The 23,489-nt window shown below is 40.1% G+C and overlaps 2 protein-coding genes across 3 annotated transcripts; one reads left to right on the top strand and one right to left on the bottom strand.

Annotated features, from left to right (window-relative positions):
• Window positions 1-592: 592 nt before the first annotated feature.
• Window positions 593-6,685, bottom strand: cops4 (COP9 constitutive photomorphogenic homolog subunit 4 (Arabidopsis)). Its single transcript, XM_044334365.1, has 10 exons — window positions 6,552-6,685; window positions 5,243-5,322; window positions 4,966-5,117; window positions 4,777-4,880; window positions 4,529-4,682; window positions 4,254-4,404; window positions 3,433-3,603; window positions 2,776-2,891; window positions 2,067-2,151; window positions 593-1,271 (listed from the first exon to the last, which is right to left on the bottom strand). Exons 1-10 carry the CDS (start codon window positions 6,623-6,625, stop codon window positions 1,138-1,140), a joined length of 1,221 nt encoding a protein of 406 aa, XP_044190300.1. The 5' UTR covers window positions 6,626-6,685; the 3' UTR covers window positions 593-1,137.
• A 2,827-nt stretch (window positions 6,686-9,512) lies between these two features.
• Window positions 9,513-22,695, top strand: lin54 (lin-54 DREAM MuvB core complex component). 2 transcript variants are annotated; one of them, XM_044333246.1, is made up of 14 exons: window positions 9,513-9,657; window positions 12,268-13,046; window positions 14,895-15,006; window positions 15,131-15,261; window positions 15,602-15,757; window positions 16,048-16,249; window positions 16,334-16,407; window positions 16,490-16,687; window positions 16,796-16,887; window positions 17,779-17,850; window positions 18,009-18,111; window positions 18,209-18,346; window positions 18,448-18,650; window positions 19,334-22,695. In XM_044333246.1, exons 2-14 carry the CDS (start codon window positions 12,297-12,299, stop codon window positions 19,533-19,535), a joined length of 2,433 nt encoding a protein of 810 aa, XP_044189181.1. In that variant the 5' UTR covers window positions 9,513-9,657; window positions 12,268-12,296; the 3' UTR covers window positions 19,536-22,695. The 2 variants fall into 2 exon arrangements, with proteins under 2 accessions (XP_044189181.1, XP_044189182.1); XM_044333247.1 differs by lacking the exon at window positions 9,513-9,657 and adding an exon at window positions 9,704-9,726.
• The last annotated feature ends 794 nt before the right edge of the window (window positions 22,696-23,489 follow it).

Below are 23,489 nucleotides of genomic sequence, written 5' to 3'. Positions count from 1 at the left end.
ACTTTCCTCCTTTGATCTTAGGATTTGATATATTTGATACTGAAATAGTCAAAACAAAGTTTTTGTAACCAAGAAAAATGAAGCTAAATACTTTGGTTTTGGATATAAATGGCTTGACTGATCCAGTAAATACTGAACTGTTTTACTATTGAACATACTGTATGTTTGTATAGTAAGTCCTTCATATATGTTAACTGACATCTATTGTTATTTGTCTTTCCTCTTCGGCTCAACTGGAACATGAGCGCTGAGGTTGCTTGAGCTTCAAAGAAATCTCAGTATAATGTTTGCTGAAATAGTGTTAGTGCTTGAATGTTTGAGAAGCTGAAAGCAACTCATCTATTGGCATTTTTTTAGCAATATTTGCTTGTGACTCCATCCCATGACAGGAGTTATGAGCAGCTAAGAGTGATTTTTCTCCTCAGATTGTTTCAAGGATTTCTAGAAGAGAGGAGTTAAACATTTACTTTATCATCCAGTACTCAAACTTGACAATTAGTCATGACTTTGCTGCATGAATGCTGATTTAAATTGTGTAACAATCCGATGAATTGCTGCTGAAGCAGAAAATGAACTGACACGACCATAACGCTGATTTTCTCCACTTTGATTTTAATTCTCTTTGCTTAAAATTTCATGAGCGTGAACTGAGAGGTTCACATGAAGCAATAAACCAACCACTTGACAGATATTGCTGTGCCATTACGTCAAATGAAAAACGGGAGAACGTGCTGGAATGCAAAAGCTTAAATAGAGCAGTTGTATGTGTCTTTAACCATATTACATGTCAACCATCATATGCACATTTTTTTTTAAACATACCATATGACACAAGAAGTAAATCAAATGAAGTCAATCCTTACAGATTTATAACACTGCTGTGATCATATCTAAATACTGAGAAACATTGAACCAGTATTAGGTATTACAACAGCGCTCTCTGAAACTGTATCAAAAAGAGAAACATCTCTAACGAGTTGTGGCGATACCAGAAGGTTCTCCTTGGGCGCTTCCATCACTGGAACCGAAGTGACAAGTGACATTTTTGAGCAGGAAGACAAAACTTGAAGATGGGCAGAGAGATCAGTTTAGGTGGGATTTTTTTGTTGTTGTTGTTGTTGGAGTGTCAGGGGGCGTCTACTGGGTCATCTGGGCTTCCATAGCTTGTGCGGCCCACTCTGGAGCGGCCTGACGGATCTTTTCTAGGAGGTTGTTGACTTGGAAACACAGAGACTGGATCTGTTTGTCCCAGGTAGGAAGGGGTTCTCGGGCTGCCAGAGAGAAAAGAAAAGATTAGAAGTCAGAGCATTAAACAAATTGTTGTTTAATTATGTTCAGAGAACAAGCAGAGAATGTGCTTCGTGTAGTTTCCTGTCATTCCTGCTTGATGAAGCTGCCCCCTAGTGGCCACAGATACACATTACATTTTTGGTGGAAGTGAACTAAACAATGAAACTGACAAATAACTTCAGGATAGTGCTGTGAAAGCATTAATATTCTTAGTTAACGATGGCTAGATTAGTCTGCTTGCCACTGATGCCTCTGCACTGGCATTAATGTGAGTAATATTGTTGTGAAGATGTAGTAGCTGAACATATATCATGTATATCATGGTCACAGTAACTCAGCTAGACGTCTGCATCATTGCAGCTAATGTTAAGAGTCTAATTGATTCTCTACACTGTGTTATGTGGGCTGTTGCAGTCACTGTAGCTGTAGTTAGACTGTTGACATGGCTATAACTGGCATAGCTGTCGCTGTATTTATGACTAAAGTTGTAGCAATGGCTGCAGCTGTTAATAATAGCAATGGCTGTGACACATGCATTTTTAATGTGTGTAACAGTAACTACATGCTGGTGCAGTGAGTTGACGGTTGTGCCTGCTCGCTGAGATTACAGCCGGTGGTTAAAGCTACAGTCGGAGCTCAACCTTCCTCGATAATTTTGCATGCGTAAATGACAGGTGCATTTTTGTTGGCATTGAATTGATTATAACTCCCAGTTTAAGATGAATAAATTTCAGTTCCATGTCAAAGGTAAAGACACACTGGGAGTCGTCACTCACTCTCAAAGTGTACGATGCCGTCTATCTGGTCGATGAAGCCATTCATGCGTCCTTCGGTGATCATCTGGGATGCAATTTTCTCAGCCTAAAAGAGAAAAAGGACATTTAATACCAGCATAAATGTATTTATTCTGGATTTAACTAATTTCCTCACAGAGCTGAATAGGAAAATTAGCTGGAAAGCTACAATTTAATGTATCATTAAAAGGTGAAAAGGTAAAAAGATTATGTGCAACTAAAACGCATATGTTCTCTTTAAAGTTTGACAATTTAATATGTTTTTTTTTTGTTCCATATTTTGTACAATCTGCTTGAACACATCACCAGCAAATATGTAGATTCTGATCATGGTAACATTAACTCTGAGTAATCTGAGCTTAAAGTAACAAATCAGGAAGGAAGGAAGGAAGGAAGGAAGGAAGGAAGGAAGGAAGGAAGGAAGGAAGCCAGATTAAGTACAACCTTGAATACAACCATTAAATAGTAAACTGAAAAAAATCAATAACATCTACGAGTAATATAACTGGAAATTTAACTCATATGAACAGTCTAAGTTGGTGTTAACATGTAAATGGTGGCAGCTGAATGTATCTAGAGTTTAATATCCATTTTCCACTTATGTTCAGTTGCAGTTAAATTCTTTTATTGTGATTGTTTAGAGAAAAGGCTCAAGATGAAAAGTAAAGTATTTTTCTGATCCTCGTCTCACCTTTGCCGGGGGGATTTCCAACAGCGCTCCTAGTTCTTCAAAAGTGATGTTGTTGTAGAGTTTACTGGCTGACAGGAGGTTGTGTTCAATCACGGCTCTGTCGAGGATGCTGGAGCCTGCGACAGAGAACAAAACAACATTCAGACTTATGTTATGATCCTCACAGACTGGCATTTCAATCACTACGGTTTGCGTAGGCTGGTTGGTGGATCAGATAGTTATCAGACATCAAAAAGGCCAAGTGTGAATTCATCCACAAAGCATTCAAGAGAGTGATTGACACGCTTTCTAGCCAGATGTTGAAAAGGTGTAAATGCATCAGTCTGTCTAAGACTCCTCCAAAGTGTAACTATGTCAGTAAGCGATCTGCAGAACTAACTGTGATAACAGTGGCTGAAGTTAGGAGACACATACTTGTGGCTAAGTGTAAAGGAAAGTGTATTAAATCTGGATTTTATTCGGATACAAGACAATTGAAGTGAAAAGTGTAAATGGGGCCAAACTTGTAACAAAACCAGCAACACAGAGCTTCATTCACTGTCCTAGAAAGCATAAAACACCTGCAGTCGACATGTGGTTCTATGTTGCGGCATACAAGATGCAGGCAGTGAAATTTTGCCCTACTGCCAACCCAACAAACTAATTATCTGGACTCACCATCTGCTGTGGTGGCCTTCTGGTGAGGCATGAGCATGGCAGCAAACTCCTGCAGCTGGTTTCCTCTGATGATTCGGTCCAAGTACATCTTCTCTAGAATACCATATGCAGCCAGCTGCTGACAGCGTTCATCCTTAAACAGAGTGGCCAACATTCGAGAACGCTGCTGGCCTACAACAAAGGAAATACAATACTTGGTGAATAAAGTGGAACCATCATTTAAAAGTTTGTCATTTACATAACCCCTAAACACATCACTAGTCAATGCATTTACATCTAACCAGGTTACGTGTGGTAACCAGGGAACACGTTTACATGCGTTTACTGCATTAACCTGGTTACTGTAAATCTGTGCATACAGGCAGCAGATCAGTAACCAGATTTCTCTCCTACCACCAATCTGATTTTGGAAGTTTTACTGATTTTAACTGTAGTGATAGAAAATGCTGCCTCCTGGCTTCCTTTATGCATGTCTGTGTGTGTCTGCACAGCCCAAAAGTGTCTGAATTTAACAAATAATCGAATTTTCAGCAGTGGAAAACTCGTTGGACTTCTACAGACTACTTTGTGTTAGTTTCAGTTTTAGTCGCACTTTGGATGCAATTATTTTAAATCATCTTTCCGCTCTGCTCTCCCTGTCTGCAGTCTTCTGTTATGCACATATTATGTTATGTATACTTGTAAAAAGCCGATTTGAAACCCTGTTACATTAATACATGGCAGAGAACTGGTTTCCGTAATCTACAATGATTACGGAAACCAGGTTTCTCGTTTACATGAAATCAGCTTCCTGTAACCCAGTTACTTAGTGTTGGTGGTACCTGCAGAAGCCAGTATGGTGCAGTTCAGGGCATGCTTCAGTGCCTCTAGACGTTCGCTCTCATGGACAATTGACTTATAAGACAACTCGTTGTATCTCTGTGCAGCTTCAATGAACTTCCTCCTGAAATCTAGAACTCTGGCATAGCAAACCTGAAAAAGGAAAGCAGCATGAAACACTTATCCAAGAAACTACAGAGGCTGTATTGCAAATTTTCCTTACTGATTAATTACAGCACTTCATTTGCTGGCCATAAACCATTAAAGGATTGTGTACCTTGTAATGAATTTGCAGCTGTTCGTTAGAGGACTCATTCTGAAGCAATGAGGCTCTGTTGATGTAGGCTTCTGCCTGCACCGGGTCATCGTCTTCTAAGTAGAGACGGGCAATTTTCAGGTATGTGTCCAACTTATAGTCAACATTGTATTGCCTGAAGGAGGAAATAAAATTAAAAAAAAGGTATTTAGAGAACTAGAAATATCACAAATATGAAAGGTCAAGAGAGAAATACATCAGTAGCTTACTTCTGTCCTGTTTCCAGGGGAATACCAACTAAAACCTGGGCGGCATTTCTCCAGTCTCCCTCCTTTTCATAAATGGTAGCTAAGTGCTGTCTGATGGAGGCTACCTGAAGACATAAAGAAACGTTTTGTCATGCATTTCAAGGAGAGAAGTGAAGTTTAACTGCCTGCTAAGCGTGTGAGGGCGTTTACTTGTTCCTCGAAGGAGATGACCCTCGGCTGGATCTTTTCCAAGGTGAAGTGATACACTGCTTTCGCTGTGGCGTCGGGCAGGTTGGGCAGATGTGTGCAGAAGTCGGTGAGCAGTTGTCTCGAAATGACAAGACTGACATTTTCATTGACCACTGTGAAAAATAAAGAAGTTAGAAACGTTACAGTGAGATACAGAGGACATACAATGTACTCTGCTTCAATAAAGATAGATGGTGATGTATTGCGGATCGGATAAAAGAACGCAGGTGCACCATACTTGCTTCAACAAAGGCCTTCAAGGATTCCAGTTGGTCTGCATCCGTGAATTGAACAGCTTTCTCCAAAATTTGTCGGTATCTAAAAAATATCAGCAAATTTAAGAGAAGATTTTATAGGTTAGGAGCTTTAGTTACATCACTTTTTTGTGGACAAATGGTGCAACTGACAAATGAAAATCTCAAAAGCTGAGACTGTAAACATGTGATACAAACACACACTTTAGACTAAACTATTCTTCTTCTTATTCGTCTGTTGATTATTTTCTCGATTAGTTGTTTGGGCTATAAAGTGTCAGACAATGGTGAAAAATGTTGATCACTGTCTCCCAAAGCCCAAGATGATGTCCTTAAATGTCTTGTTTTGTTCCGACTGACAATCCACAACCCAAAGATGTTCAGTTTACTCTCAAAGAGAACTAAAGAAACCAGAACATAATCACATTTGAGAAGCTGGAATCAGAAAATGTGGATAATTTCTTCTTTAAAAAAATCACTCAAAATGATTAATGGATTATTAAAATAGTTGGTGATTAATTTAATACTTGGCAACCAAGCAATTAATCGTCACTCCTGTTTTATTTTACTTTAGCTTCTTTTGAACTCATTTTAACTGTATTTAAATGTCTTTTTAAAATGTACTGTTTCTTATAAATTGTCTTGATGTTTTATGTAAAGCACATTGAATTAACTTGTTGTTGAAATGTGTTATACAAATAAGCTTTCCTAAATAATGACTCATATCAATTAATTGATTATCAAAATAGTTGGTGATTAATTTAATAGTTGGCAACTAATCGATTAATCGTTACAGTTCTATTACTATCATAGAGGACTGAAGAAACCAGGTAATATTCACATTTAAGAAGCTGGAATGAGACAATTTTTAAATTTTGTCTTACAAAATGACCCAAAACGATTAATTGATTATCAAAATAGTTGGCGATTAATTTTCTGTCTGTCAACTAATCGATTAATCGACTAATCGTTGCAGCTCTGTAAACAATATAAACACAACAAGTCTAAAGAACTTAAATGTTTAAAATTGAGCCTGGAAGCTTCAGCTCTTTGCTACTTATATGACAGAAAAATAATAATGTCAATTTGATGTTACAGTTTAACAAGAATCTGTACATTACATTATATTTGTTTGACATGCAGTTACTTTCTGTTTTTGAATGTATGGCTAATGTAGCTAGGAAGCTACCGTTAGCTTAGCTTGGTCCGTCACAGCTAACTCCCTGCTAGCTGCTACTTAACTCTGCTATTGTTAGATGGTAATAGAGCTTTTTTATAATTAGTGTTACATACTTGGCAGCAAGATCTTTATGAGATCCACTAGAATTCATCAGCTGTGCAAGCTCCTGCCTCACGTCGGTCGCCATTGTTGCCTTTCGAAGTGTCAACAACGCCGGTCTTCTTCGTCTTCTTCTTCTTGAGGTTTATTAGCGGTTGACAACCAGCGTTAAGGCGCATTACCGCCACTAACCGGAAGGAGTGTGAACGGGAATCTAAACTTAAAGTCAAATCAGTTTATTCATAAAGGACGGGTTCATAATTTTTCAAATCTGTCTTAAAATAATAGTCAGGTGCCCAAATGGACATTGAAATAGTTTTTTTCCCCCATAATCATTCCTCCTGTTCATACTGACCGTTTGAAGATCCCGTCATAAAGCACTTACAATGTAAGTGATGGAGGACAAAATCCACAAGCCTGTGAAAAAATGTATTTAAAAGTTGATGTGAAGCTTATATGAGTCTTTATATCAGTCTTTTTAGCATCAAATTTCCTCTTTGTGTTTCCTCGGACAGTGTTCAGTGATTTGAAGCTTCATATTAGCTTCAGATAAACTTTTAAATATATTTCTGCACAGAAGGAGGACTGTGGATTTGGTCCTCCATCACTTCCATTGTAAGTGCATTATGAAGGGATCTTCTAATGGTCAGTATGAACAGGAGGAATGATAAAATACAACACATTGTTAAAGATGAAACCAGTGATTATTCCCCTCTAAACTTCTCACATAGTTTAATTTCAGTAAATGTTCAAATGATCCAATATTTCAGCAAAAATCAAAGATTAGAGAAAAAACTGAAAACAGATTTGTGTATCAGAACTTTGTTTTTTCTTCTTTCCTCTCCCATTAATCATCTCACAACCGCTCAGATTTATCTGCTGACCCTTTAGAGGGGCCCAACCCCTAAAGTTTTTTTTTTTTTTTCAACATAACACACACAAAACAAACAGTCAAACAAATCCATGAAGGAAACAGAACAACATAAAAGGCACAGGAATATAATCATGTTTAAAAAACAAATACAAAAAAATAATAAGAGAACTGAGGACAATAGATAAATAAAATCAATACAAATTACACGTTTACATAAGTTCTGTGTGTCGAGACAGTGGTAAAGCACTTCTGTGTCTTCTCATGTATGAGAATGTGTGACTGCAGCTCTGTATGACCTTGCTCACCTATGTGTGCATGTGTGTGTATGCAGGTATTGTGGGTATGTATATTTATATTATTTATATTGTTTCTTTATTATTATTATTATTATTATTATTATTATTATTATTATTATTATTATTATTATTGTTGTTGTTGTTGTTGTTGTTGTTGTTGTTGTTGTTGTTGCTGTTGTTGTTATACCACTGTGTTGCATATGCTCAACGTTTTTATGTCTGTTTTGAAATGTAAAGCACATTGAGTTTCTTTGTAATTTAATGTGCTCTATAAATAGATCTGCTTTGCCTGCCTGCATAATGCTGAAGGACCAGTGTCCAGGATTTAGTGGCATCTAGCAGTGACGTTGCAGATTGCAACCAACTGAGTTACACCTTCTCATGCTCTTCCAAACATGTAGAAGAACCTACAGTGGACATGAAAAAAATGTGAAAGGCCCTCTCTAGAGCCAGTGTTTGGTTTGTCCCTTCTGGCTTACTGTAGAAACATGGAGGTGCAACATGGTGGGTTCTGTGGAAGACGACCTGCCATGGATGTATAAAAAGAACTGGATACAGCATCAGAGGCGGGGCCCCGTTCATTCCAATGAAGGTTGCTCAGTGGCACATGAAGCCAAAAAAGCCACTTCCTGAAAACATACTGTGCATGCTCTATGGGTCCAATGGAGCACACTCACTTGAGACTTCCTCCAGCTGAGACCGCGAACTTCCAGTTTAGCCCTCCTGCTATCTTGAATGGGGATAAAATAATTAAATCATGCGGCTCTTTTAGACTTTTGAAATGTGATTGGACCGAATGGATCAAATTCTGATAGTGAAATGAGTCATTTCATGGGGGTTGTGATACTCAAAAGATGTATCCTCTGATTTACAGACGTCTCTTTCACAATGTAAGTCTATGAGAAAAAGACTTTTTGGGTCCAATAGCGTCACGTGACGTTGTAATTACACAGTTTGGCCACTATATTGGCATACACTGTAAAAAATATGGACGTAGCCACTGTGACTTCACCCATTGGTTTCTAAAGAGTGGTTTTGAAGCTCAAAATGTGCGACTCTGGCCGTCGCCATCTTGGCAGTGCTTGTCTCCGCCTAATGTAAAATGGGCAAAGAGGTGGGACTGAGGTGGGCAGAATGAAGCCTGGTTGCTGAAACAAGCCACCTAACGGCTAGCCACCTGTCACTCAAAGCAGCCATGTCCTTAATTATGCATAAATTTATGGCTTAATAACATTTAAACAGGTGAGTTACAAAAAAATTCACCCCTGTACAGTTGTCATGAACGGGGAAATTAGCTATAGAGACCAGAACCGTTTTTTGTACCAGGCTGTAAACGCATAAAGTTGGGCATTTTAACATGGGGGTCTATGGGGATTGACTCGCTTTTGGAGCCATAAATTGCTATTTGATGAACTGCAGTTTTTGGCACTTCGGCATTGGCTCCATTTTTCAGCCCTGGACGTTCCGCTTGCTTGGGACCCACTCTCTGTGTAAATATAAAGCTCATTTGATAATGGCAACACAACAATTCTTAATTTCCGGTGATTATACACTAATTAAAACATACTTATAAATATGATATTCCACCTCTGCCAATAGATCCCCCTAAATCTTACACACTCGTCCTTTGAAAAATGCAGAAAAGGCAGCAAACTAGGTGGGGATCTAGAGAATTTGCATTTGTGGATATAAAATTTATCAATCAAAATATTAAAACTGAAAATGTACTGAAAGGAACTGTTCTTTCAGTCGGGGAAAAAAACAATCAAAAACGTTGTTTATAAAGTTGTGCTACGCCTTTAAGTGTTACGTAGTGGTGACGTAGTGCGTGGAGGGCGTGGCCGGCCTGTGAAATGTCAGGGAGGAATGGCGCTCGGCGCGGTATTTTGAACAATCGCCTTTTGCTTTCCTCGTTTTGTCTGGAAACGTTGGCCAGCTTCAAAAACACGGGTAAGCACGACTTTGCGTTGTCCGATTCTAGGCTTCTCTACACGGCATCCAGCAGAAAACGCAGCACACGTAAGACTGTGTTTTAATGTTGAGATATAATGTAGTGCTAGCTAGCTCGGGTTAGCAAGCTCAGCAAGTTTGCTAGTACAGTTGTCCGCTGAGCTGCTGCTGCTGCTGATGATGATGATGAGGAGAAGGATGATGATTAAAGGTAGACACAGACGAAGAGGATATTATTATACTCTTCTGTGTGTGTGTGGAGGCGACGTTTGCTGGGTACTGACTGACAGTTTAATCACACACGGTGCAGTTATTTTTATGTGAAACGTCTGCTGAGTCAAGAGAAAAGTAAAAGCTAACTGAGCACAGACGTTTATTTTGAGTTGTTTTGATGGGCAGCTGAAGCGATAACTACACCCTTTTCTGTGTGCTGTCATAAAACTATAAAAGCACAAGCCAGCCTGCCATGTCAGTAAGCTGTAAACCTCGTATTGTATCTGACATTTTTTCCGTTTCGAAACTGATCTTGTACGTGTTTTTTGTTTAAAAATAACGTTAGCAGCACTCACCTGACGTTTAAAGTAAGATATTTCATTTATAACTAGCTAACTTGAACCATAGCACCACAAGACAAGCTATAAATGTCGTTAATTAGATATATAGGTGCAGTTGTGTGAAGTTAAAGCATCTAAACGTTCAATTCAGGATGCATATCTGAAGTGACAGACGCAATTATTGAAAGCTAGCGTTGTTTATATCTTGTCAGAGTTTGTTACTTGGAAGTAGCACACAGTTACTAGCAGGTGTCATCCTCAGCTTCTCTGTTTTGCTCCGTTTAAGCTGGATAAGTGTAAATAATAGTAATAAATGCATTCCCCCATTCTCATTAGCTCAGCGTTAGCCGGGGAGCTAACCGAGCTGATGACGAGGTAAAAATGGCGGATCTTTCGAAATCCAACCCCAGCCTGAAATAGTAACGCTTTTTTCTCACTCTTTGCCCCAACCGGGACCTCTTCTGGAGATGATTTGTTTTTTAACACCCATTTAGTGCAGTTTCTTCTTTGTCGCTGTTATCTGTTGGGGGACGTGGAAACAGTCAGAGCAGGTAGCTAAGTGTGTGTAATATGGGGGTGGGAAGGGTTCATATATGCGTTTCGGTGGATTAATGTTGAACAGAGTGCAGCAGGACAAAGATCGCTGCGGCCTAGCTCACCCGGCATCAGCTGTCAGACTCTGTCAGAGTCACAGCAACACAAACGTGCCTCCTGTGCACCCCTCTATTCATTAAATCTCACGTCTTTAGTGAAAACTATTGTTCAGACCACTGTGAAGTTATCAAAGCGGGCATTTTTTTGCTGTGAGTACGTGCTAACTAGCCATCTTTAACAAGGACAGTAAAAGATTGTAAACATACCAACCCCACTTTATATTGTGTGTACTTTGTCTATGTCTGTCCTGCACTGTGTACAATGCATGTAGATTTTATTTTTTAATTGCTAACTGTACATGTATATCCTGCTAATATACTCACATAGTTTATTTACACTCAAACTTCTATCTACATTGGTATTTATATCCTGCCTTATTGCACACACACAGTTTAATTGTTATCATGTCAATATGCATGCACACAGTCTTTATACTTATATTCTGCTTTTTTTGCACACATAGTTTTTATTATGTCAGTATGCAAGCACGCAGCGCACCCAAACTACACAGAATCTTTGTAAATTACTCTCACTTGTCTTTCTTACGCTGTTATGTTTTTGTTTATTTTTATTGGTTTATGTTCATGTTTATTGTGTTTTCTGTCAACATCTGGACTGCAATGAATTCTTTGTACTTGCTAGTTGAAAAATAAATCTGTTTCTGATTCTAACTCGCTAGCTTTAACTGCCTTGCTTGTTTGTTTTTTTGTTTGTTTGTTTTTCCTGCAAAGCCCTTTGCAGGCAGACTGTGTTATTGTCTGAAGGGTTCTTGCTATTATGCACATTTATTAATTATATTCAGCAACATATAGTCACCAGAGCACTTTATTAGGAACAGCTGTGCAATTAAATGCAATCCATGAAGACAGCTCTGCCATAAATTATACTTTTTAGGAAGTTTCTACATAGTGGTGGAAGAAGTATTCAGATCCTTAACTTAAGTTAAAGTACCAATACAACAATGTAAAAATACTCCATTACAAGTGAAAGTACACAAGCTGCAAAGTGTGGTTAAAGTATTGCAGTAAAAATAATAGTTTGGTCCCTCTGACTGATATATTATTATATATGACATCATTAATAGTGAAGCATCAGTGTTAGAGCAGCATGTTACTGTTGTAGCTGCTGGAGGTTGGAGCTAGTTTACACTACTTTATATACAGTTAGCTAGTTTAGTCCAGTGGTTCCCAACCTAGGGGTCGGGCCCCTCCAAAGGGTCAGCAGATAAATCTGAGGGGTCGTGAGATGATTAATGGGAGAGGAAAGAAGAAAAAACAAAGTTCTGATACACAAATCTGTTTTCAGTTTTTGGATTTTTATCTCTAATCTTTGATTCTTGCAGAAATATTGGATCATTTGAACATTTATTGAAATGAAACCTTGTATTATTTTCTTTTTTCAGGATTAAAAGAGAGCTGAGACTTTGCAAGCATGGATGTGGTGTCACCAGAGCTCAACAGCCTCCTACCTGATGAGATCATGGATACCGAGGCCATAGAGGATGTCGCTCACCCCCAACCCGACGGCACCACGGTCCAGTCAGAGCCCACCGACGACACATCGGTCCCGATGGAGACAGATACACCGATGGCTCCGGAAAGCGTGACCCTCTGTTCAGACGCCGCTCCGACGGATCACACTCAGGCTCTGACCACCTCCACAGACTCAACGCTCTGCATCAGCTCCGGAAGTCAGCTTCCTGTCTCAATTTCAAGCTCATCATCTCCCCTTCTCACCCTCAAACCAACCATGGCCACTTCCACAGCCACAACCAAAACGACAGATAGCGTGACCGGGACTAGCGTCTCCACGAGCGGCTTACAGAAGCTCACGGCTCCCTTTACCATCTCCGCTGCGAACCACCAGATCATTCTCAACAAGGTGGCTTCATCTCAAGCCACCGAAGCAGCAAAGTCTGCAGGTACTCCACCCCAGGTCATCAAACAGGAAGGACAGAAACTTTTGGTTACGGCGATAGGGAAGTCGGGTCAACCTATAGTGCTGCAGCTACCGCACACTGGCAACAAGCCTGGCATCGCACAGACTTCAGGAGACGCCAAATCTCAAGCTCCGCAGTTTAAAGTGGTGACCATCGGGGGGAGGTCGGAGCTAAAGCCGGTGGTTGGAAGTCCCGGCAATCAGTTGACCACATTACAGGCCCAGCAGCTGAAGACTGTGCAGGTAACATTTATTGTTTTTGAATTATTGTGAAATATTGTGGATAAATTAGAGCCACAACCACCATTAGTCAATTAAAGAATTATATTTTGTTATCATTTCAGTCATTTTTCAGGGAAAATGTCAAACGTTTTCTGGTCCCAGCTTCTTTAAATGTAAAGATTTACTGTTTTTCTTTATCATACATGACAAACAATTGAGTGTTAGGATTTTTGGCGGCTGGTCAGACAAAACAAGTAAATTGAAGGCATCACAAGACAGTGTGAATGGCATTTTTTTTCACTTTTTTTTTTTTTTACATTTCAAAGACTAAAATATTGAGAAAAATTGCAGCCTTAAAATACATGGTGTCATTTATTTTAAAATTAAGTGTTTTTTTTTTTTGTATTTTTTGATTTATTATTATATTTATTTGATAGCTGAAAGTGAAGGAAAGACAGGAAACATAAGCAGAGATTTTAATATTTCAGGTGTTTAATTATTTGCCAGTTATCAGTGTTGAATTAATCATAAATTACTCCCGCATGTTTTATCCAATAAGACCGCACGTACTGTTCACAAACAATATATTAGCTTTTAACTATTACAACAAGAAATATGACTGTAGCGGTCCGTGTTTTCCATCCACAGAAATTCCAAAGATTAAAGTGGGTTTTGATGCGTTAAGCTGACATTAAACAACAACAACATTTGAGAACAGCTGATAGTTATAAACACATGACTCGTACTGTCTCAGCGGGAACAGAAACACATGTAGCTCTGCTGAGTTTGCTCCCCTGCTGAGTTGATAGATCAGAGAGTCAGAAACAACTGTTCGTTTACATCATAGTCCCACAAATACTGTATTTTTGAAGCTGACACTAATATTGATATTTGAGAGTTTGTTTTATTTTCTAAGCTGTCCTTACATTTGTTTTTTTAATAATTACGACAAAGAAACATGCTGTGCAGAGTATTTTACAGTTGAAAACACAACAACAACTACTCTCTGGTGGACAAACATGTCTTAAAACTTATCTTTGGCATTCCTTTACTTCAATTTCTAGTCATTTATCAGCTGACATGGATGCTGACACTGATATATCTGCAGTGAGCTGCTATCATCTCAAGGTTCTAGTGTGCATCTGACAGTTTGGTGTTCAAAGAAGAGATGACGGCAAAAGATGAGACTGTATCGTATCGTATCGTATTGTATTGTGAGGAAACTTGATTGGCTTGTTTGGTTTGTTCTGGTCTAATCTGTTTATTAAAAGACCGGCCAGTCAAACATGAGCAGGTCATGTTGACGTCATGCACGTCAGTCAAACTGAACGCAGCCGGTTCAGTCATGTGTTTCGATACGTTGAGGGCGAGGCTACTCTTTTGTTTACATTTTTAAATTACTGACTGTGCCTTTACGGCATCACCTGTGGAGTTAAAGAGTTTTGTGTCCTAAAGAAGACAAAAATGGTTAGTTCAGTAGAGAAATGATTCAGGTTTTGTCAGAGCATAAAACTAAGAATGTGTAAAATAAATGTATTACTGTACACATACAGAAGAAGAATGATTTTAATGAATTCCACACAGCGGGGTGCACAGATTATAAAGCAGCAACAGTAGCGGCATGAAACCGGTGCTCTGCGTCAGCCGACACTGAGCGGAGTTATCTGAGTGGTATCAGGAGATCGTGTCTGGGATTAACACAACAAAACAAACACACAAGAAAAATGTGCGTGTTTGTAGTTTTCACCTGCAGTCAAGGGCAAAAATGTCGGATATACAAGATATTTAAAACACTCATTCCACTGACTGGCATTAGGGTTGTGAATGTGTGAATAGAATTAACGTTAATGTTACTGAATATCTCCACAGATCGCTAAGAAAACACCGACATCCTCAGCCGCACCAATCAAGTTTATCATCACAAAAACGGTTAACAGTAAAGGTCTGAGCCCTCAGACGTCAGTAAACCCCGTTATTGCAGGTAAGTTTATTTAAAAAAATGGTTCATTTACACTGCTGATTATGAAGATGACATACTGTAGTTTTTATTAACCTGTAAGCTTCTGTTTCTGCTGTAATTAAACCACTTTGTCGTCTATTCACAGGTCGGGTCCTGACACAGAATTCTCCAGTGATGCCCCCGAGGACCATCACTCTGTCTGAGCCCCACAACACTACTATACAAAGCATCCCTGGCAAAAAGATCGCTATTTCACCCCTTAAGACTCCTAGCAAGGTTAAGATTTACACACACTGTTCCTCAGTTACCAAATAAACATTTATTTTTCCCTTTCCTGTCAGTCGGTGTGACGTTTCCTACTTAATTTATATAAATAATAGAGAGGAGAGAGACTTGAAGTTGTTTAAATACAGGGCTCTCTCCTGGAAGACTTTCATAGTGTTGCATTCGGTTGTTTACCTAAAAAGTGACTGAAAGGAGAGCCAGAGAGAGCCAGTCACACAAAAGCTGTTAGAGGAAGGTTGTTTCTGAAGCTGTTTGACCATCCGACAGGCATTTCTGACGGAGTTTACCGGCCTCTTCAACGGACCGTTCTCTCCTTGTTTGTCTCCGCCAGGTGACCGTGGTATCCGTGGCTTCCCCGACCTCCAGCGCCCCTCAGAAGTCCGTAGCGTTGCCCGTCAATGTAGCACTTGGCCAGCAGATCCTCACAGTCCAACAGTCCACATCTGGATCTCCAGTCAAGGTGGCCACCAGCCAAACCGCAGCGCAGGTAAGATCAAAGCACAGGTGGTGGTCACTATTTACAGAGCTTAAATGTGCAATCCGACTTGTTAAAATTTTATTTTCCGTTATAAAAGACAGTTTGGAAGAATTTGGAGCTCAGGACTTAGACTCTCCTGCTATATTTTGCACGTTGGAGGAGGCAGAGCTTGCAGGGTTTTTTTTAAAAAGCTTCTAATGAGCAGCAACAACAAGCTCTGACCTTGTTAGGCTTATCTTTATTCATGGTTTAGCGGCTTTTCCCTTGAACTTACAGCTCTGTCTCTTTTACACTTTCAGGGTATTAAACCGGTGCAGTCTGTGGCCGTGGGAGGAGTCGGCGGCTCCCAGTTCAAGACCATCATCCCGCTGGCCACTCAGCCCAATGTGCAGCAGATTCAGGTGCCAGGAAGCAGGTTCCACTACGTCCGCCTCGTCACGGCAACCACAGCTAGCAGCACAGGACAGCCCAGCGGCCCCAGCACCAGCTCCATACAGACAGGTGACTTAGAAACTTTTCATCGTTGTCTCGTCCATGTGGCGCTGGAAGCTCTTCTGTGGCGACTAACGATGTTTAATCTTACAGCTAAACCGATGGTGGTCAGCACAGGAGCAGTGAGGATGTCTGTCCCAATCGTCCCGGCGCAGACCATGAAACAGGTAACTCCGATATTCCGTAAACGCCGCTGATATTCATTGAGCTTTTCCGAGCTGCATTCATGGACTTTTTATCCCCCTGTAGGTGGCACCTAAACCCTTGACGTCAGCGCCGCAGGTAGTCACCACCACTCAGACCCAACAGCGCCTGATCATGCCCGCGACTCCGCTACCGCAGATCCAGCCCAACTTCACCAACCTCCCTCCAGGCACCGTCCTGGCACCAGCTCCGGGAAGCGGGAACGTGGGTTACGCGGTCGTGCCAGCACAATATGTCACACAGGTTAGTGGTGCTTTCGGTGTGTTGGTGGTGATTTTATTTTATTTATTTTTTTTTTTTATTCACACGTGTGTCGAGCTCTTCTGATGTGTTTTCTGTCCCTTCTTGTAGCTCCAACAGTCACCGTTCGTGACCCTCGCCAGCAGCTCCGGTTTCCCCCCGTCCACTGGTATCCAGACTCAGGCCAGATTACCGCTCAACGGGTAAGTGAAAAATCAGAAGATGTTTAGGTTAAACTGTGCACAAACACAGAGAATGGACTTTTTAGTGAAGTAGTTGAACAGTGGAAACAAACAAAAAAGCGTATTCATGGATTTTGGATTTGTCAATGAGGGAGAAGCAGTAGATGTGTTTATCATTTTTTTTAAATTTGAAAAAAATCTTTTTTTGTTAAACCATATCAGACATAAATTCTTACAAATACAAATCAGATTATTTTGATGCCTTAAAATGCGTCTGGATGGGATCTTTAACTAAAATGTAAATAAAGGAATTCAACTATTTTAAAATACAGACTCTAAAATACAGAGTTAATCTCTTAAAGTAGATATAACATGCTTTTGGTGATTTTCCGTCAATTATACACTGTTATAATGATCAGATGTCAATGTTAAATATGGTCAAAGGTCCAAAACTTGAGGTGAACGTATGTAAAAATGCTCTTCAGCCTGCTCTTAACGCTTTGATTGCAATGTTACCTCTACTTCAGTGTTGTTGACTCACATATTTTAGATCTGATTTGGGCTCAAACATGTATGGATGCATTTGCAACCTTTATATTTTGTGTAAAGAATGAGGAAAAAGAAGCAAAATCCTGCCGCTATAGTTTGTTGACATTAACCTCCAGAGCTGCGGCAGCTTCCTTATTGTATGTTTTGATATGTGGGGGACTGCGGATGCAAATTAGCTTTGAGCTAACTCCGGTGTAGTGCATCTTGTATGTTAAAAACTGTACACTGTCCCAATAAATAAATACAGTCAAAGCTGGAGCTGGCCAATCAGAACAAAGCCCCAGAACAAAAATAAAGACCTGGAGATGTGCATTGTGATGTGATTTCATTTTAATCTAAGCAATATTTTTCACTGGTGTGCAGATTATCAACAGCAGAATCAACGTCACGACCGAGGAAACCCTGCAACTGCACCAAGTCACAGTGTCTCAAGCTGTAAGTATGACTGCAGTTTACACCGGTTTATCGTTGTCGTTATAAGTGTGCAGACGAAGCTTGCTGTGATTAACGTAGGTGTAACTTATTCCTAATACAGTATTAACTACTGACGCAGTTTTAATAAGTAGAGCTCTTTATTTTTTTCCCCTCCTTAGATACTGTGACTGCTTTGCAAATGGAGAGTTCTGCAATAATTGTAACTGTAATAACTGCTTCAATAACCTGGAACATGAAACAGAACGTCTCAAAGCTATAAAGGTAAGGTGGATGTTCCTGAGTCGTGTTATCGGACTGAGTTGCTTCGTGTCAAATCAGATGATTCGAGGTGAAAATGTGGTTGTTTTTTTTTTCATAGACGTGTCTGGACCGAAATCCAGAAGCCTTCAAACCTAAAATCGGTAAAGGCAAAGAGGGCGAGTCAGACCGGCGACACAGTAAAGGTTGCAACTGTAAACGATCGGGCTGCCTGAAGAACTACTGCGAGTGCTACGAGGTAGGTTTCCCCCCCCTCGCTACGCTCGCCGTTTTGTCTTTCTCACTTCGTGATATCTAAAATAAACTCTCGACAACCCTTCCTCCTTTTCACCACGAAAGGCGAAGATCATGTGCTCGTCCATTTGCAAGTGCATCGGCTGCAAGAACTTCGAGGAGAGCCCGGAGAGGAAGACGCTGATGCATTTGGCCGACGCGGCGGAAGTGAGAGTCCAGCAGCAGACCGCGGCCAAGACCAAGCTGTCGTCGCAGATCTCAGACCTGCTCATGCGGACGACGCCTGTTATTTCAAGTGGAAGCGGGAGGTACTGTATTTATAAAGTGCCCCTTTTTTTCAACCAAGAAGTTACAGGAAGTATTGAACCAGAGGAAATCATTCACCAATAAACGGGCTTAAGGCTGTGAGTCTGAAAGTACTGAGAGTAACAGATGAAAAGTAACAAATTATTCTTGTTACTTACCTCACAGAAAATTATCACCTGACTCTGCAGTCCTCCTCAGCTCCCTAAAGCTTCTAGTGTCTTTCAGCTCATTGTTTTGGTTTTCCAATCTGCAAGGTTACTGTTCTGGTTCACTCTCAGCGCCCTAATAGCCATCTTTGTCACCATCAACTGTGTCTGTTTGCGGTCTGGTGCTGAGCAGGTAGTGTAAAGTGGGTTTTTAGAGCTTTTTCTCTGAAAACAGCTGACTGAAAATGGCGCTATGAGAGCGCTGAGAGTGAACCAAAACAGTAAAGTTGCAGCCGGACAGATAAACAATGAGCTCAAACTTACTATAAAGCTCCGTAAAGCCGAGAGGAGCTGCAGAGTCTCTGATAAATCTCTGTAGGTTCATCACTACAATCCACAGCCAACACATTTTACATTCATTTGATACATTCATTCATTTGTTATTATAAAAAATAGCGATTACAGCTGCTTTAAGTATGCGTGTAACTGGGCTGTAACTCCAGTTCTTCTCTCTAAGGCCTCGTTTCTTTTCCCCGCAGGCTTCCGTATACGTTCGTAACAAAGGAAGTGCTGGAGGCGACGTGCGAGTGTCTGCTGGAACAGGCCAAAAAGGCAGAACAGACTCATCAGCCTCAGGTGGAAGCGGAGAGGATGATCCTGGAGGAGTTCGGACACTGCCTCATGAGAATAATCAACTCGGCGGGGAAAGCCAAAGCAGACTGCGCCTCCATTAACTGTTGAGCGCTCTGGCTCTCCCCCCCCCCTCCTCCCCACTCACACCCTCTAAAACCCGCCCCAGCTGCGGGGGCCGAGAGGCACGGGATTACTCCGCACTCGTCTGTCTCGGACCCCCCCCCCCCCTCCACCCACCCGGTGGTTTCTCTCCTGCGGGGTGGAAACAGGTTGTCTCCCTCATCAAAAGGCAGAACAATGGCCGCGGGAGTAGACGGACTCCCCTGCGCTGGCCAAAGCGAACGCCAGCTGGAATAATAAACGTGGAACAGTCGTCCGCACTGTTCACCTACTTTGTAAAGTGAAGGACTGATGGACAGAGCGAGACGCCTCTGATGGAAATGAAATTATTCTGGCTGTGCTGGACAGAAATGACTCTGAACAAGGTAGCGCTAAACAGGAATTTCTTCACTTTATTTTCCCTACAAGGCTCTATCTTTAAACTTTTGTTCTTCCATTTTTATTCTATTTTTCTTCTTTCCCATTTTGAGGGTTTTTTTCTTTTGGGGGAAAAAAAAAATGCCTGTAATTTTTATGTAATCGGTATATTTGTGCTTTCAAGTAGACAAACAGAACATGTATCTTTTGATATTTATTTTGACAAGTATTTGTAATCATTGTGAGCGCTAATATCGTGTGGCTTTTAGTGCTGCAAACTGTTATTAACCGAGGCTAGGCTAAATCGTTTCAATGAAAATGAGTAGAGGCAATCCTAGGTTTTATGCACAGATAAACGCACACACACATAATGCATTATGCACACACACACACACACACACATACACACACACACACATACACAAACAAAGAGCACTGCTCAGAATAGGGGAGGTTCATGTTTCGGAAAAAATATCTTCTGGTGCTGTAGCGTAGTGGTCTGTTTAATTAGTCACATGCTTACTGTACATTTAAAAAAAAACCACCCTGAATTTAAACATAATTGAGACTTACAGTATATTTTGGAGTGAGCAAGTCAATGTGACGCAAGAACAAAAAGAAAATTACAGTTAGCTGATCCGTCCAAGGCTGGTCTGACGTCACTGGGGCGCAAATCCAGGGCTGCAACTGATCTTGATTCATCATTTTGTCTATAAAATGTTGGAAAAAAACATCCTAATTTCCCAAAAAGTGTTATTTTATTTGACCAAAAGTCCAAAAAACCCCAAAATATTCAGTTGATTATCATATATTATGTGCAAAAGCATCAAATAGTCACGTATGTGCTTGAAACTAACTACTTCATACAGTATTCATAGAGTTGCACTTCGTTATGAATGGTGGGAACGTCAGCTGCTCCGATTCTGGCGTCATAGAAAGATGTCGGGGGAGGGGGGGGGGGGGGGGTTCAGACGCTAATCAACCATCCGAAAAGCACTTCAGACGAAGCAAACTGACGCCTTAAACGTTATTAGTTGCACCTGTGCTTTTTCTTCTTGTTCAAGTTGGAATGTCTGGCGTTCACGCCGTGTGTCGGATGAGTGGCGACCATCTAAAAAAGATTCCTGTGTCAAAGGACTTCCAAGCGTTCACGTCAACTGACAACACAGGAAGTTTAAAATGAGGGTTTGAAATACTGTGGATTGACAAAATTATGTTATATCCATTAAATTTTGGTGTAATTACATTGAATAACGGACTCTGGCTGATGTGAGGCGTCCGTTCTGTATTATAAAGTACAAAGTTGGATATATATATCGGAGCTTTCCGGTCGTAATTCTCACTTGGAGGTTGACGTGAACGCTATGTACAATTCTGAATCGGTCAAGTATGACAAATACCCTGAATTACACTTGAAATCACCCAGATGTCACTGAGTCATCTTTGTTGAATGAATGCAGTGAGTTTTATCGACTCTCGTCCTGCTCTGCACTGTTTCAATAAGATGTTTTCCATCTGTGTTAAAGGTCTGTGGAGTTATTGAGCACTAGTAGTGGAGCAATGCTTTTAAGAGTCCCTGTTTGTTTGTCAGGCGATTGGACGCCGATGCATCACAGGTGATGTGATGCACAGTCCTGCATGTCTGTTCCACCTAATGAGAAGAAGACATCTGGCAAACAAACATGGATGTAGGGCTGCAACTATCAGTTATTTCTATAATCAGTTAATCTGCTGTAGAGCCAATTATTATATTAATCACCATTTAAGGAGGTTCCAGCTTCTTAAATGTGAATATTTTCTGGTTTCTTTAGTCCTCTATGACAGTAAACTGAATGTCTTTTGGTTGTGGACTAAACAAGATATTTAAGATTGACGTCACCTTCAGATCTGAGAAATAGTGATCGACATTTTTCACCATTTTCTTCGCTTTTTATAGATTCGTTAGTTGCAGCCCTAATCTGCTGTTCATTTTCTTGACTCATGGATAATTATTTTGGTCTATAAAACATCAGAAAACAGTGAAAAATATCCATCGCAACATCCTGGAGTAGTAACTCTCTTGTTTTTTCTGATTTACACATTTTAAAACCCAAACATATTCAATTCACAATCATGTAAGACCAAGAAACACAGTAGATTCTCATATTTTTGCTTTAAAAAAAAAAATGACCTAAATGATTAATCAGTTATAATAGTTGCCAATTAATTGTCTTTTGATTGTCTTACATGGACGTTAACAATGTAGGTTTCAAATTGTTCCCAAAATTTGTTTTATGAGGAAGCAAATTTCAGCGTATTTTAGTAGATTTAAAGAATGTTATTCTCAGAAAGACTGAATGTAATCCATAACTTTGTTGAGAAAAAAAGGGTACATTTAATGTAAGAATGGAGCTTAACACAGCAGCAGGCATGAAGGATTTTAGACGATGACTTCCAAATAGAGATCATGTGTCCATTGTTTGTTTTTTTCCTCATTTGTGCTCGATATCTCTCTCTCTCTGTATCTGACTTTCCACTTTGGGGTATCACTGAAATTAATGTACCATAACAACTTTTGCTCTCTTGCTTGCTCACACACATCTTTTTAGGAATCAGAATGACTGAAATTCTCTTCTCTATTCAAGCCCCCTCATCACAAAAAGTATTCAAACATCGCTAGAACAAAAGTACATTCAGTTTTCCCTCTTTCTGTAAATGCTTGTTGAAGGTTCGCTAAGCTATCTGCACCTGAGACAAAAGTCTTGGATGCTAACTCTCAATTTTTATAGTTGGATTATGCAAAATTATTCCCCCACCCCACCCCCCCAAAAAAAGGCACAATAACCCCATTTAGACCCCCTTTTCTGTCATCAGTGCAGTTTGTTTCTTTCACACAAATTTAATTTATTTTTGAGTTCTTCAGATGATTATAAACCAGCCGTTTCACCTCTTCAACAAGACCCTGTAATAACCAGATAAGCTGTTGGTTGCTATTTTATGATTGTGGCTGAAGCTGAATGAAATGTTTCACATGCTCTTCCCATCCTGACTTTTAAATAGTAATTAAACTATGTAATGTTTTTAAGCTGGAAATCGCGTCTGTATGCATTTTATTTAATGAAATATCATCTTTTTAATTACAGGATAAAAAGTGAAAAAGGCTGTACGACTACCTAGAGTTTAAATATTAAACTCTTTGATACTTTGATACAGTAGTTTCATAAATAATTTATACCTCTTCACTTTTTGCAGAAATTATTCTATAGATTTATTTACATTTTGGCAATTGATTCTACACACAATAATCCTTAATGTCAAAGTTAAAATATTCTCAGGAATGTTTGCAAATTTATTTAAAACCAATAATGACTGTTTGACAAGTCGTTGGACCCTTTGAACGACGCTCCAAATGGAGCTGAGGTTCATGTTTGCTTTGATTATTCTCGAGAGTCCACGTCTGGCAAATTTAAATGACTCGACATGAAACTAACAGTTTACAGTACTTGTTGGATCCAAAGCCAAGCTGTGTAGTCCGAGGAGCTCTGCGATCAGTTTGTGTCGAGGTAAACGGGTCTGGGCAACTTTAGAAAAGTGTCTCTAAAGCTT

This window comes from Thunnus albacares, chromosome 18 (assembly GCF_914725855.1).
Source record: "Thunnus albacares chromosome 18, fThuAlb1.1, whole genome shotgun sequence".
Lineage (NCBI taxonomy): Eukaryota > Metazoa > Chordata > Actinopteri > Scombriformes > Scombridae > Thunnus > Thunnus albacares.
This window is presented reverse-complemented; position numbering and strand designations above follow the sequence as displayed.

Bases quoted from the DNA above. Each gene is read 5' to 3' on its own strand.
- lin54 (XM_044333246.1), top strand. From the start codon at position 12,297: ATGGATGTGGTGTCACCAGAGCTCAACAGCCTCCTACCTGATGAGATC. The intron at 16,408-16,489 runs GTAACTCCGATA...ATCCCCCTGTAG, and splicing joins CGGCGCAGACCATGAAACAG to GTGGCACCTAAACCCTTGAC. The intron at 16,888-17,778 runs GTAAGTGAAAAA...ACTGGTGTGCAG, and splicing joins GCCAGATTACCGCTCAACGG to ATTATCAACAGCAGAATCAA.
- cops4 (XM_044334365.1), bottom strand. From the start codon at position 6,625: ATGGCGACCGACGTGAGGCAGGAGCTTGCACAGCTGATGAATTCTAGT. The intron at 5,118-5,242 runs GTATGGTGCACC...TATTTTTCACAG, and splicing joins GAAGGCCTTTGTTGAAGCAA to TGGTCAATGAAAATGTCAGT. The intron at 1,272-2,066 runs GTGAGTGACGAC...TCTCTCTGGCAG, and splicing joins CGGCATCGTACACTTTGAGA to CCCGAGAACCCCTTCCTACC.